Source organism: Citrus clementina, unplaced genomic scaffold (genome assembly GCF_000493195.1).
Source record: "Citrus clementina cultivar Clemenules unplaced genomic scaffold, Citrus_clementina_v1.0 scaffold_3, whole genome shotgun sequence".
NCBI classification, from domain to species: Eukaryota; Viridiplantae; Streptophyta; class Magnoliopsida; order Sapindales; family Rutaceae; genus Citrus; species Citrus x clementina.
In genome coordinates this window covers 43,371,067-43,385,512 of record NW_006262339.1, presented here as the reverse complement: position 1 = coordinate 43,385,512, position 14,446 = coordinate 43,371,067, and the positions used below count along the sequence as shown (strand labels likewise).

The 14,446-nt window shown below is 36.1% G+C and overlaps 2 protein-coding genes across 5 annotated transcripts; both read right to left on the bottom strand.

The window, feature by feature from the left end:
• Positions 1–16: 16 nt before the first annotated feature.
• On the bottom strand, positions 17–10,514 carry LOC18046613 (structural maintenance of chromosomes protein 1). Of its 2 annotated transcripts, XM_024188438.1 has the most exons (19): positions 9,706–10,514; positions 9,026–9,262; positions 7,717–7,950; positions 6,964–7,202; positions 6,336–6,602; positions 5,681–5,951; positions 4,910–5,034; positions 4,562–4,671; positions 4,366–4,473; positions 4,157–4,296; positions 3,606–3,695; positions 3,306–3,514; positions 2,282–2,451; positions 1,910–2,019; positions 1,422–1,801; positions 851–1,102; positions 491–718; positions 306–363; positions 17–141 (listed from the first exon to the last, which is right to left on the bottom strand). In XM_024188438.1, the coding sequence occupies exons 1-18, from the start codon at positions 10,141–10,143 to the stop codon at positions 315–317; spliced, it is 3,657 nt and encodes a 1,218-aa protein (XP_024044206.1). In that variant the 5' UTR covers positions 10,144–10,514; the 3' UTR covers positions 17–141; positions 306–314. The 2 variants fall into 2 exon arrangements, with proteins under 2 accessions (XP_024044206.1, XP_024044205.1); XM_024188437.1 differs by having other exon boundaries at positions 17–363; positions 9,706–10,513.
• Positions 10,515–10,609: 95 nt separating this feature from the next.
• On the bottom strand, positions 10,610–13,710 carry LOC18046612 (TOM1-like protein 2). Of its 3 annotated transcripts, none has more exons than XM_024188440.1 (4): positions 13,531–13,710; positions 12,750–13,286; positions 11,819–12,097; positions 10,610–11,288 (listed from the first exon to the last, which is right to left on the bottom strand). In XM_024188440.1, exons 2-4 carry the CDS (start codon positions 13,233–13,235, stop codon positions 10,884–10,886), a joined length of 1,170 nt encoding a protein of 389 aa, XP_024044208.1. In that variant the 5' UTR covers positions 13,236–13,286; positions 13,531–13,710; the 3' UTR covers positions 10,610–10,883. The 3 variants fall into 3 exon arrangements, with proteins under 3 accessions (XP_024044208.1, XP_024044210.1, XP_024044209.1); XM_024188442.1 differs by having other exon boundaries at positions 13,561–13,710; XM_024188441.1 differs by having other exon boundaries at positions 13,453–13,544.
• Positions 13,711–14,446: the final 736 nt, after the last annotated feature.

Below are 14,446 nucleotides of genomic sequence, written 5' to 3'. Positions count from 1 at the left end.
TTGTGAGAGAGAGAGAGAGAGATAGAGACACCGCATCAATTAGCAAGTGATAGATTACAAAACTCAACAGTTGAAGCTTCCTGGAGATTTTTGGTAAAGAACTCTTTGGAATCTTGGATGACACCGGAAGTTGTATTATAACTAGACAGGGAAAAAGTTAACAAATATGTTAATCCAAGTAATAAACATGCCTAACGAAATAAAAAAAAACAACATCAAACTGCTACACGTCATAAAAACTATTCACTATTTACATCTAGCGACCCCCAAAGTACGGTAATTTACAAAAAGAATCGTTAACCCACAGTGAATCTTCAAGATTCTCGGTACTTTGTCAGGTCAAATGTCAGGGTTCTTGAACAGCTGCCAAAAGTTAAAAAAGCAGCATTATTTGTTAATAGCATGTTCATTAACTTGACATCGTGGACCATGACATTGTAAAAAGTTGCTAGTAAAGGAAAACAATTAAAGATTATGTGAAAAAATTCACCTTCTATCTGAGTCCCTGTAAACCCCAACCAAAGCTTCAGCCTTGTCATAAAAGCTATCCTTCAGAGATATCACAATACTCTGAAAACCATTGCCTTCATCCGCATCCTGATTTCCCCTGGTTCCCTCACATGATTTTGAGCGGATGAATCCAGCTACCTTGGCAACATTTAAATTATCCAAAGCCGCATCAACTTCATCCAGTATGAAAAAAGGCGAAGGCTTGTAGCTGAAACATCACACAAAAGAACGAAAATGCTCAAGGATGGTTAAGGCAGGCTATGTGCATTCCCAACAGAATCCATCACTTGAGTTGCGAGTAAATAGAAGAGCTAAGATTGATCTAATCTATAGGACACACCTGTGAATAGAGAAGAGTAATGCGAGGGCCGCAACTGTCTTCTCCCCACCAGAGAGTTGCTCCATATCACGGAAGCGCTTTGTTGGTGGCATAGCAGTGTATTTGATCCCATGCAAGAACGGGTCATCTTCATTTTCTAAGTTCAAATATGCTGTTCCACCCAGTGGGTGCGTATTACTCCTTGTTAGTTGTTTGTATATTCTATCAATGCTACTTGAAATATGATTGAAAGCTTCCATAAACAAACCATATCTGCATCCACCAGAATAAAGTCATTGACACATTTTCGGACACCACAAAGAAAATATAGTGTACAAAGATTAGCTTGAAAACACAAAGATGATGATGCAAACTTGATAGGCATGCAGAACTTTCAATTTCAACTGCATCTACAGTTATTGACAAAATGAAAAGTAGAGCATCCCACCTATGTAACTTAAGAGGCAAATATAACCAATACAAGCTCTACTCATTTCAATCAAATACATTATGGTATCTTAATTTGTGAACATATGTTTCAAAGATTATCATCAATTCAAAGATTTGCTAGAATACGTTAATTAATTAGTACCTCTTCTGCTTAACTGAATTGTAAGCATCAGCTGCCTGCTTCTCCTCTTTCCTGGCAGCTTCAAACTCTTCTGTTACCGTCCTTTCTTTCTCTAACAGAGCTTCATATTGGTCCAACGCCTTCAAATTCGGAGCTGTTTTTTCTATTTCTGAAATAAGGGCATCCATTTTCTGCTTGAATTCAACCTCAAGCTTCTCGCGCTCAGATGGTCTCCTCTCCTGCAAATAAGACCTATTTAACTGACTAAAATCGAAAACAGGGCCTGGAGATGAAGAATCAGTTTCCATTGGGTCTTCGACAGTGGGAAGGACTATGCATTCTAGTTCACACTTCTCCATAATTTCCTGCTTCCGTGAAATCAGCTGTTCAATCTGTGCCTCCTATAAGAAGTAAAGAGGTGTCAATTGCAATTCGTTTTAATATTGCAACAGACCAACTTTTCTAGAATCTTCAATGAAGAATTAAGAATTAGAGAAAATTTTAGACACCTTAGAATTAATCTGACGATTCAATTTCGATAGGCTTGTAGTAGCAGCAGAAGCTTGCTTTTCCCATTCCTGGATCTCCTTCTCACACTCATCTGAATTGGATTTCCATCCTATTGAAGTAGGAACAGAGAAAAATAATTTTAGAATTTATCTTCAGTTAATCTGGTGGTGGACCTCTGGTTCATCTCTTTTTCCGTACTTCATTATAGTAAAAAAAAGTACTTGGTTTCCTTCACACAACCCCCCCCCACCCCCACAACCCCAATCCTCACGAACCCAAAAAACAAATTAACCTGAGTAATTCAATAACTTATTATGTTTAAAAATGACTTGAGAAAGATACTTATAGATATACACTGAACCATATCGTACCTCGCATTTCTTCCTTCCAACGAGTGATATCCCCCGTGGCTGTTTCTGTTGCTGACTTGACGTCACCTTCTTTCTTCTTAACCTGTTTCAAATCATTTTCTAAGGTACTGAGGGAAGATTCCAGCTTTTTAATTCGTGATTCCACATCTCGCTTTTGCTCATACTCCAATCTGGAATTTAGAAGGGAGGGAGAGGGGAGGGGGGTTGGAATAAGATAAGATGGCCACTTCACAAACCATACACACAACCAGCTAAATGAAGAGAGAGAAATAAAAAGAGAAAAAAATGAAACACTGTCAACATCCAACAGAAAGTACTCCATGCATATTGTTGAGAGACCTAAGGTCAAATTCAATATAACCAAGGCTCAAGCAAGTACTTAAGCACCAAAGATGAACATTATTGACAGGCAGCCCCAGTATTCAGAAATATATATAAATTTGAGAATTTTCTTAAAAGTCAACCAATGCAAGAGTTTTGAGATGTTCAAAACTCATGGCCAAAATCTAATTCCATTTTCTTCTTTCTGACAATTGTTTATTAAAAAAATACAAAAGAACAATGGAGAAGTTCTGCCATTTTGATCTCTCCTCAATTTTAAATGAAATTTTACTCTAGACCCTGTTCGTTATGTTCAACTTGGAATTATCTCCTGCGGTAAAAGAGAACCAGACTGCAGAAGAAAAAATATGTAGTAACCCAAACGCCTGCTTCATTCATAAGCGGCACGTCACAGAATCAGACATCAACTTTCAGTTCAAACAAACCCTTTCAATTGGAGAAACCATTCTAGCTTCAGAAACTTCAATTCGACTAATCAAATATGCAAAATCACTAACAGCCACAAGTAGAGACTCATAATCATATATTTCCATCAAGAGAATTTTGAGCAAATTGTACCCACAAAACACATAAAAAAACATCCAGTAAAGCAGGCATAAATACTGGGCAGATATATACCTTGTAACCCATCTTGATAGATTAAAAGAAGGAAACATTTATCAGGAGAAGAAGAAAAACATACTGATACTTCAACTTCGCCAGCTGATTACTCAAATTAAGCCTTTCTTCAGCAACATTTTGGGCAGCCTTGAGCTGGTTTTCTTCATACTCGCGGATGTTTGCCACCCCAACAGACTCACTGAAATCTCTGTAGAGCCGATCAGTAATCTCGTTGATCCTCCTTTCCAGCTTGTTGATATCTGTGGTCCTCCTATCAATTTTATCCTTTAACTGCAATGAGTTTTTACAAGCACCTAGGTCAATGAGGTGAAGATATTTACTACATAGAGTAGATAAGGGAAAACTCGTAGACATAAACCACCTTTTGAAGGTCAGGTTTTATACGACCAATTTCTTCCTTGATAGTACGCTTTTCCTGCCTCAGGTTTGCAAGCTTGTCCTCAATGCTCCGCTGCAAAATAATTCCTCCAGGTCATCCAATTAACCAAATGTGCATCCTAGTAAACTTTAATGATCAATTAATCAACAACCCACAAAATCTTATCCTATCTATGTGGATCAGACATAAAATATTTCTGCTGCTCTCCTACATCTAAGATCATGTCTGTCTGTCTGTCTGTCTGTCTCTCTCTTCCTCTTTTTTTTTGGGTTTTGGGTGGGGGGACCCACCTCCCCTCCCCCCTCCCCCCCCAAAAAGAAAAAAAAAATTCTTCTTTTGATAATACTATATATAACGTCTAACTCAAAAACACAAAAGATATATTCGCAGTGTCTGCCCAAAAATCATAAAAACACAAAAGATATATTCGCAGTGTCTGCCCAAAAATCATACATAAAAGTTAATCAAACAAGTGTGCATAAAAAATTCAGGAACCCTCCCTAGTATTGCAGGGCATAAATCAGAAGTTATACCTTCTCGATCTCAGCATATTGAATCTTCTTCTCAAGTCCACTGATTTTCCCAGATGTTTCAGACTCTCTTAGCTGCATCTCCCTAATAGAACCAAGCTCTTCTAACTCTGATTCATACTGTTCTTTCTTTCTTTTAAGTCCTGTAGAATGGTTACATATCAACTTTCAAAGCTACAGTGAAAGAAAATAACAAATTTCAATATACTAACCTTCAATCTTCTTATCATCCCATTGTTTTGACCTTGCTTCCATTCCACCAGTGGTACCACCAGTCATTGTGCCAGCTTTTGTGAGTAGAATTCCATCAACAGTAACAACTGATACAAAAACAAGTAACCAGAATTAATATAATATCAATTTGCTGATGCTGAAAATTAACAAATCAAAAGGAGAGTAAAAATTTACCTCTAAATCTCTCCCCACTCCAGCTAAGAACCTTGGCTTCATCCAGCCCATCACAGACTAGAGTATTTCCAACAGCAAAGAGAACTGCCTTTTCCAGTGATGGATCAAATGTGCAATTGTTAAGTCCACAAACTTAAAGGCACTTGTTTGGAATGATGCTATTCTTTAAATTAGTTACAGGGAAATATTTGTTTTGTTTTCCTCAGGGAAACAAAACTTTTCTTAAGGTTTGAAATGAAAAATTCAGAGCAAATAGAAGCAATTTCAACAAGAAAGAACAAACAAGCACATGGGATGTTTCTGCCTCACAATAGAAACAAAACTTATGGAAGCTTAGGCAAAGGATATTGAATTACATCAAAGACCAGCTTTGCTGTACCACCTAAAGTACGTAACTTCTCAATGATAGGCTTAACTCGAACTGATTGGAGAGGTATAAAAGTCATCGGAGGAAGCCTCTTCTCTTTCAAATACTGTACAGAACCAATGTAAAGAATACTTGAATTGACAGTAATGTCAACCATAATATTGATTATTTTAAAAAAATAAGAATACTGATTGGATAGGTATAAAAGTCATCGGAGGAAGCCTCTTTCAAATACTGTACAGAACCAATGTAAAGAATACTTGAATTAACATTAATGTTAACCATAATATTGATTATTTTAAAAATAATAATATTGATCACCTTAATCAACATCGTATTTGCATAATAAAAACCATAAACTTGACCAACAGAATATGGATGGTCAACAAATATGCCCAGCCATGATATGATTTGAACTACATGACAATATTGTGAAACTCCAAATGCTATAACTTCAAGAACGTCCGCATTTCAAGTTTGGTTAAATCACTAAGATACATGGCCATCAACTCAAACCTCAAAAGCATCTAAACCAATATAATTAAGAATTAGAAAGATCTGTAGCATCCCTGACAAGCAAAGAAAAAGCTTGCCAGGATTTGGTTACAATAGACAGAAATAGTCAACTTTTTAAGCTATCATTTATCTTTGCCAGTCAGCATCAGATGCATGTAAACTGACCAAATGAAGTAATACAGAGTTGACATCACTGACCCAACAAAAGCATAGCATAATTTAAAGATCAATTATACCTTGATGCATTCCTTTCCAGTATTCTCGTCCTCAACCACCACTGCATCCATAAATTTTCCCATGGCAACGGTAACAGCAAGGTTGTATTTCTTCTGGGTTGGCCTACAAAGATCTGTCATGCGACCATGAACACCTTGAAATAGGCGTTTCAGAGTCTCCACAGCTTGAGACAGTTTAGCATCCCTCTCATTTTCATGTCTATCAGCCTTCAATTCACGTAATTGATTTTCTATTTCACCAATTTTAGACTTCAGGTTTTCATATTTTTGCCTGAAAAAAGCAAATCATGTATATCAGCCTTCAATTCATGTAATTGATTTTCTTTCATCATATAATAGACTTCAGGTTTTCATCGTTTTGCCTTCATATCCAAAACCAATAGATGTCTTTACAACGCCTTATTTTCCATTTCTCAAAACATATTCAATATATAAGGAGAAGATGCCACATAAATCAAACTTTTCTTATTCTCTATACTAAGAAAAAAAAAAAGTAAATATCAAGACAGCTCAAAAAATAAAAAGCTCAAATCAAGAGATCTGGACATATAAAATAACAACTAGCACCAACAAATACAAACTTTTCTGAACCTAAAGGAATATATTAATGCAAAGAAAGAACTAAATTCATGGAAAAATCTAACACTTATATAACCTGGAATCTCGGTGTTTATCTTGCATTGAACGAAGTTCCTTTTTCAACTTTGTGAGCTCATCCTTATGTCCGCCAGAAGCATCTAAAATATTTTTTTGTCTCTTTCGCATTTGATCCTCCTGTGCATCCAGTTCATGCTCCCTATTACTAAGCTGTTGAAGATTTGCTTCCAGATTCTTTAACACTTCAAGATCAGCATGTTGTTCCCTATCCAGAACCTCTTTCTCATCTCTTAGCTTTGCGGTTTTCATTCCAGCCTCTTCTTTACTGAAACATAAAAACTCCATTGATGCAGGAGATGAAAAATTTTAATGCTTTCCAGCTTTTGTGACTTGTCACAATGGGGACAGTAAAAAGGTTTAATCATGGAGTTCATTTTTTACTTCAGGCTAGTCTAAAATCCAATATACAAACAGCATGATTTTAAATAAAACAAATAAGATTGACAGGCGCAAGTATGAATGACATATACTGAAATGAAACCTTGAAAGGACAAAAATAATTTAAACTAGAAAACCAAGGCCAGCCCGAAAACATGAGTTTAGGAAAGTATGAGAAATAATAAAGGATATTCAGGTGCTAATTCAATTTGTAAACATTTTAAACTTTGAAACTAAACAGAACTTACATTTGAAAATATTCTGTTAGTTGAGTGTCAAGCAAGGGAAGTCTCCCAGCACCATCTCGACTTTTTTCATTCAACTCTTCCAGCTTTCCTGTCAGATCTTGTATGCCTTTCTGTAGCTCTTTGATATCATTAGCGTGTTTCCTCCTTTCTTCTCTCTTTCTCTCAAGCTCCTTTTTGCTGCTCTTGATTTTTGAATTAATGCGAGACATTTCTTCATTTAATTTCAGAAGCTCAGGTTGCTGAGCTCAAGAAAACAACAAAGTAAATAAACCATTAATTTCTCCGACTAAGGAAAAAGAATAATTTCCATCAATAATTTATTTGACAGACCATAAAATCATGAACTAAATATGAATTTGAGAAAGAAATAATTTAAGCATATCCTCTTGAATCGAAAGGGGTGCTGTATGTCCAACATATATTCCACCCTCTCCCCATAGCCAAGGAAAATAGAATAGGAGAAACAGTGATGCACCGAACATCGTAGTGACGTACAATTTGTTCACCTGAGCTTAACTGTAAAGCTATCAATCTTTGTGTTCAAAGATGCATGCGATAGTCTCGCACTTTCTCTGTAAAGCCACTCTTCCCAAAAACTGAGCTAAATCCATCACATATTGCATCCATCTCTAAACTATGTGTAAAGGGATATCTAAACTTTATCAAAACTAATCAAAATCTACAAATTCCAGCGCAGATCAGCAATATAAATCAAATAAAATCAACAACAATGCCAAAACCAGAGAAGCTTACACTTTTGTCAAGTCTATTGTTTCTCTCAGCAATTTTCTTTTCACATTGCGCTATCTCTTTCAAGTACTTTGCTAATTCCTTCCTCTTTCCTCTCTTTTGATCTTCAAAATGCTCTAATTCTCGCATGACTTCTTCACGGGATCTCTTCTCAGCTTCAAGATCCTTACTTGCCTTGGTAATATCCTTTTCTATGTTAAACAACTGCCATAGAAAGTGTTCTTTCTTCAAAGATTTCTGCAGAAAAAAAAATAAAGGAAATATGAGAACTCATTTGATGACAAGACGACCAAAGCATTGGTATAATCCTGGTAGTATATATACCCCTTATGTTTTCATCAATTTTATATAATAATAAAGTTTTTATTTTGTTTTCATATATGTCCTTAATTCAATTACACTTATGTTTTCATTAATTTTTTATAATAATAGAGTTTTTATTTTGTTTTCAAATATGTTCTGAATACAATTATATTAATTCCAATTGGAATTAATCACTTATTCTATAAAATGATTAAATTATATATTTAACTATGTCAATGTAATATAAAATCATCACTAGTATTAAAAATACTTACAAAAACAACAAATAGTAAAAACTATCAACATTTTCATAATTTTTATGTGAATTTTGAGATTTTATTTATTAGTTACATTAACTAAGAGGACAATTTAGAAAATTAAATTTGAGTATTTTGTTTTGATAACGAATCAACAGCATCTGGTTCATAAAAGAGAGTCAAAGCGCCTGCCAAGGAAACAACAACAACCAAGTATCTTTTTGTTTATTGAAACATTTTACTAGTAACATTTTTATAACTTAAAAAGATGAATAAATTTTAATTGTTTAATTTATTTAAGCCTGTAATTAAGTACTTGACTTCAAAAGTAAAAGTTTTACTAGCAACTTTTAATTGATTGTAATTGCATGTATTGATTTATTTTAGCTTGTAATTCTTAATTGATTTATTAATCCTTATATAATTACATGTTATTATAGGTTGCAATGTCAAATACCACAATTGGAACATAGTGTTTTTATATTTGAATTGCCTTTTGTTTTCTACTATTTTTTTTAATTATTTTTATTTAGAGTATGTATTTATAGAGGTAAGGTTCTTCGTGTCCCCCCTTATTTGATGTACTTCTTTCTACAAATGAATTTTTATGCTCACTTCAAAATATAAATTTCTTAGATTAATTTGGAGTAATATAAAGTCCTGAGTCCACCCCTTTAATGGAAAAACATATGCAAACATCACAAGGCAGATATCAACATAAGATACAACAAATAAACCTTAATAGTCCTTACCAGTTGATCTTGCAAGCGAAGATGCCTCTCTGCTTCTTCCTTTTGTTCTTTCTTCTGCTTCCTCTCCAAGACTACTGTTCTCTTTTTCTGATAAACAAGTGCTGACTTCTCTTCTGCTTTCCCTTTTTCATCTTCCAGCACCTCGTATTCTCTCTTGAGTTCATCAGAACCAGAAATCTGCTCAAGAAGTGCAGTAAGCTCCTTGGGATTTTTAGATGCGATGGACTCCACATCTCCCTACATTCAACAAAAACAAATATGTGTCAGAAGTAAGCTCCAGCTTATGAAATTTAATATGCCAGACCACTGCAGTTGCTGCAGTATGCTTGCATAAGTTTGATGCTTTAGGAAATAAGTTAGAAATGTACAACTAGACATACTTCCTTTCTTCATCAGTCCAGTTCATTAGTCAATAATCAGTTTTCAAATCCTGATCAGCCAAATGCAGCATTCAAATTTAAATTATAATGTACACCCCAGAAACAATAGATATCGAACGGGTAATTATAGAGTAACCAAAAATAGAATTTCCCCTAAATTCACCTAATTAAACACCAATTCACGTGCCCAGAGAACTATATAATGCACAGAAGTAATACAGTCCTCAAAACCCACCAGGAAATTCAGAAAAGACGCAGATTTATAAGCATAAATACATTAATTAAAATAATTAAATTAACCTGAAAGACGAGAAAATTTCTGGCCTTCACAAGAATCCCAAGAGACCTCAATTTGGCATTGTACTCGTCCCAATTGACAACCCTTCCGTCAATTCGGTACTCGCTTCCGCCGGAACTGGTAATGGTTCTAGTAAACTGGAGTTCGGACTCGTTACCCAACTGATACACCAGCCTCACGAAAGCTCGCCTTCCCTTCTGCTCCTTTTCTTTATCGTCGTAGGCGTAAATCAGATCCTTCAGCTGGCCCCCACGGAGCTGGCCCGTACGGACCCCAAGAACGAAACTTATGGCGTCCATTAGGTTCGATTTGCCCGCCCCGTTCGGTCCAATTATGGCCGTGAAGTCCGAGAAAGGCCCGATTATCTGGAGGCCCTTGTAGGACTTGAAGTTCTCGAGTTCTAACCGGTGGATTTTGCCCGGCGAGAGTAGGGACGGCATCGTTTAGGGTTTTTGCGTATTCAAGTGAGAATGAGGGGTTTGTGGGAGTTCAGAAGCGGGAAATTTTGACGGGAAATGGAGAGTTTTTACGGAGAGTTGACCGGTGGTCTAGGGATTTTGAAAAGGGAGGGAAATTTGGGAGGGTTTAATTGTGGAGCGAGGGTGGACATTCTCCTTCGAAGTATAATGAGTGCAGGAAATGATGTGGCGCTCCTTTTTCAGCAAACATTGTTTTAATTGCGTATGGTCAACGCTCGTCCCTGACTTTTCACTTTTTCAGTTTTTGCGATTGTACCCCCGACTCGGGGAAGTCTTTGTATCGGAGTCTTGGTACTTTGGTAGCGGTAGTGGCAGGTGCGACAACCGGTATGTCGTTTCAATCACACACAAGCATAACCCAACCGACGAAGTACCAGGACTCATCAAGCGGTTATCTGATTATTGGTATGTCGTTTAGATCACTGTGTACTGTGACTCCATTGTTTCATTATGGTGAGCGAATAAGATTCAGCGGCAAAACAAACTCATAATCCTTGAAACAACAGGGCGCTGGTAGTTTAACAAAAAATCTTAAATACCTAAAACTTCTAATAAATAACTTGTTACAACAATCTGATAATGAAATGATCAGTGGGAGAGGTAGGTCAGCAGCAGCTGGACAGAAGCTACGCCACTGGTCTGCAAGACACTACCAATTTTGACAACACTTTCATTCTACATCTCTCTTAATACCGCTGGATTCAGTGCTTCTCTCCTTTTGGGGAATCTGCTGCCTTGGTTTCGTCGTGAACCCCAATGTGAGCAGGCAGGTTGGCCTCAGCGGAATTTAGTGTCTTGGGTTCAATGTGAGTTCCATCATGAGCAGGCAAGTCGGCCTCACTGGTATCAGCTGCCTTGGGTTCGCTACGAGCTCCAACACGAGCGGCCGAGTTGGCATCAGGGGTATCAGATTTTCCAGGTGCGGGTTCTCCAGATTGGACCGCCGCTTCTAGTTCCTCATATCTAGAGACGACTAGTTGCAGCTCATCGTGAAGATTCAATGCTTCAAATAGCATAGCTTCATCATCAGTGGTACTTTCTATGATCCTCTGAATGACAGGCTGAGATTCCTTGCATTTCTCCAGCATGCTCACTGTAAGATCCTCCTGCAACCATGTAGTACGAAGAGGAACTTACACTAATTAGATTTGGAAACGTAGATGGGGAAGTCATATATAACTAGACTCAGGTAGACAACAACATCTCAGATGCAGATATGATTGCTTCCCACTAGGAAAATGAAAATATTTGCTTGACGGGGCAGTAGAGATGAAAATACAACTGTCTAAGATCTTATTATAACTTTCATCTTCTAAATTCATTATTTTATTGGTAGGATTCATAGATTTTAATTTTGGGGGAAGGATATTACTAAACAAAAAGAAGGAAAAACAATGTAAATGCCCTTGAACACAAACAGAAAAAAGAATATATCAGTAAGAATTTAAAAACATCTCTTCTCAGGTATAAACATAATAGCCAAATTCTTGCATGTATTAGCCAAAAGCATTGTTTTTGAAGGGACACAAATTGACTAACTGAGGATAACATTCTTAAGATGCTGGAAGTACAATACCATGGTAAGTGCTGAGGAAACAGACAAAGGCGAATGGAACATTAGAAGTGAATGGATTACCTTTATGGGTTTAGGCTCTGTTTCAGTATTCAAAATACTAGATAGCAGATCAAGGCTATTCCGAGTTACTACGAGAAATTCTTTCTTTTCATCAACAGAGAGGCTCCCATAATTATAGGCAAAACTAGTACGATCTGCACCATGCAATCCTGTCTCAGGAATAGGATAGCTTTCAGAGGGGGACAATGGCTCTTGATTAATGTATGACTCCAAAGAGTACTGCGTGGGAGGCAAATTGCCATCTTCTACAGGCGGAGGCACACTCCTTTCTTTCAAGCTCTGCAATGACATTAGCACGAAAGAAGTTAATTGGAACCACCAGTGTACTTAAAATTTACAAAAACCATGTACGCAATGACAACAGAATAAAAATAAATGATGCTGACATCAATCCTAGATAAATACAAAAGATATCAATGTATGAATAGGATAAACAGGCAAGTTGTTTAGTGAAATAATAACGAAACTCCATATCAATGTTTTATCCTGTAGACCCATCTCAAGAACTTAAGAAACACAACTTTTTCTCAGCAAAATTCTCCAAATTTAATAACTACAAAAGCTGTTAGGAGTGACAATACTACAAACTTGTATGAATGAACCTACGTGAAAACAATAACACAAAATTGTCAATGGGTTCTCTCATTTACTAAAAGGGAATGCTTCAAATCGAAGCATTGCCACCAATTCTGAGGTGGACTCTAAAAAGGAGCCATGCACCGATAATAGAAATTAAGATATCATCAAAATTAAGATTTGAAATTACAAAAAGGTAGATAACAAATCAGTGAAACAGTAGATTATTATTAGAGAAATTATCAGCAAAATCTCATGAGCATTGAACCCCGCATCTTGAAAGAAATAATAACGTTGCATGAAGTAAATAATATTTACAAGACCATCATCAGTCAAATAAAAAAAGAGTACTCACCATATAAGTCAGGCGATACACAGGAAGATAAGCCAGATCCTCAGACTCTCCCCAAGCCCGAATCAACTGCAGAGCCCTGCTTCTGTTCCCCGGATCCATCTGCGGATTCTCTATCATCCTAACCATCTCATCCAACACCTTCTCAGATGCCACCTCAGAGAAAACCTTCTCGCAATTCATAGCACACGCCTCCAACAAATCAAGACTCAACCTTTGACTCACAACACTCTTACCCGAAATCTTTTTCTTTATTGCCTTAACAATCTCCGACCCACTAAACTCCTCACTGTTGATCAATGCACAAATCCTCATATTCATGCCCCAATTCGGCTCCTCTAAAGTTTCCAGCGTGGCCTCATCCACCATTTTCGATTCAGGTGTTGGGGCTTGTAACATTTCTTTCACTTTCCCACTCACAATTCTACCCATTTGGGCCCCACCCGTCTTTATTCTCTCCCCCAATTGGGTTAGTTTCAGTTTATCCATCACTTCACAAAGTTCTCAACACTCAAAATCAATCAGCAGAAACAACAAACCCTAATTTGACCAAAATAAAAAATAAAAGTGTCAATATAAGCACAAGCATGTTCAAGCCGAAAATTTTAACCAGAGAAAAAAAAGAATTTTAAGATATCAAAACATGAAAACAAAACAATAAGAACATCCTCCGTTTGTTTGCTGAGAAAATGGATAAGAATCTTACGGTATTTTCTGTTTGGAAACTGTCCATTTTTCTTATATTTTCTCGGCAACCAAACAGGAAAATATGAAATTTGGTTACCTTAAGAACAGAATAAGGAATCTGACAAACCTCAGCTCAGCTAGAATTTGTGGATTTGGGTAAAGGACGGAATTTTGTTTTGATATTGTTTTTTTTTTTTTTCAACTGAATTATTTTATCAATTTGGGAGTGGCGTTTTCTCTTTGTAAGCCGGCGACAGTGAGAGATATGGGGAACGGTCGGTCAAGTCTGAGATACGCGTGGCACGTTTAGCGAGCGGTTCGTGGTCTTGGATGGGGCCCACTCCCACTACACTCAATTTTCATTAGTTGGATAATCGGATGTCGGATAGAGACGGAGAGAGAGCGATTAATGTCAACAAATACACAAATATGGAAATAATGTAAGGTTGAATGGGATTAGATTAATTTTAGAGATTAGATTGTATTAAATTAAATTAGCTTAGACTAAATTATATGTGATATTATTTTTTATTTGATATAATGTTGGATAAAATTATATTAAATTTAATTTAATGAAAAAATAGTTATTTCAATAGTTTAATTATTTCTAAATTATATTAGCAATTGTTGAGCTTAATCAATAATATACACTATTATTATAAAATGAATAAATGAATTGTTTTATGTTTAATATTATTTAATATTTTATATAAATTATTGAATTAGAATTTTGATGTTTAATCTTAAATTATTAAATAAAATTCTATTATTGAAATCAAATTTAGCTTAAAATAAGATATGAAAATTAATCTCCTCTAAACCCATGAAACAATGAGAGGCTAATATTACCAAAATATTTGAACTAAAATTTGGATTAACTTATTAATCCATACAATTAACACAGCATTGGATGGGATATAAAATAATAATCCTAAAAATTAGCCCTGCCCTACCAAATACTAGTAGACAAATGTAGCCAGTCAGATTCGCCATGATTGGATAAGACTTAGGAA

Excerpts from the sequence above, each read along its gene's own strand:
- LOC18046613 (XM_024188438.1), bottom strand. The coding sequence starts at position 10,143 with ATGCCGTCCCTACTCTCGCCGGGCAAAATCCACCGGTTAGAACTCGAG. Across the intron at positions 4,474-4,561 it reads GAGTGGGGAGAGATTTAGAG|TTGTTACTGTTGATGGAATT; the intron begins GTAAATTTTTAC and ends TTTTTGTATCAG. Across the intron at positions 2,020-2,281 it reads TTGGAAGGAAGAAATGCGAG|GATGGAAATCCAATTCAGAT; the intron begins GTACGATATGGT and ends CTACTTCAATAG.
- LOC18046612 (XM_024188440.1), bottom strand. The coding sequence starts at position 13,235 with ATGGATAAACTGAAACTAACCCAATTGGGGGAGAGAATAAAGACGGGT. Across the intron at positions 12,098-12,749 it reads TGTATCGCCTGACTTATATG|AGCTTGAAAGAAAGGAGTGT; the intron begins GTGAGTACTCTT and ends ATGTCATTGCAG. Across the intron at positions 11,289-11,818 it reads CAGAGCCTAAACCCATAAAG|GAGGATCTTACAGTGAGCAT; the intron begins GTAATCCATTCA and ends ACATGGTTGCAG.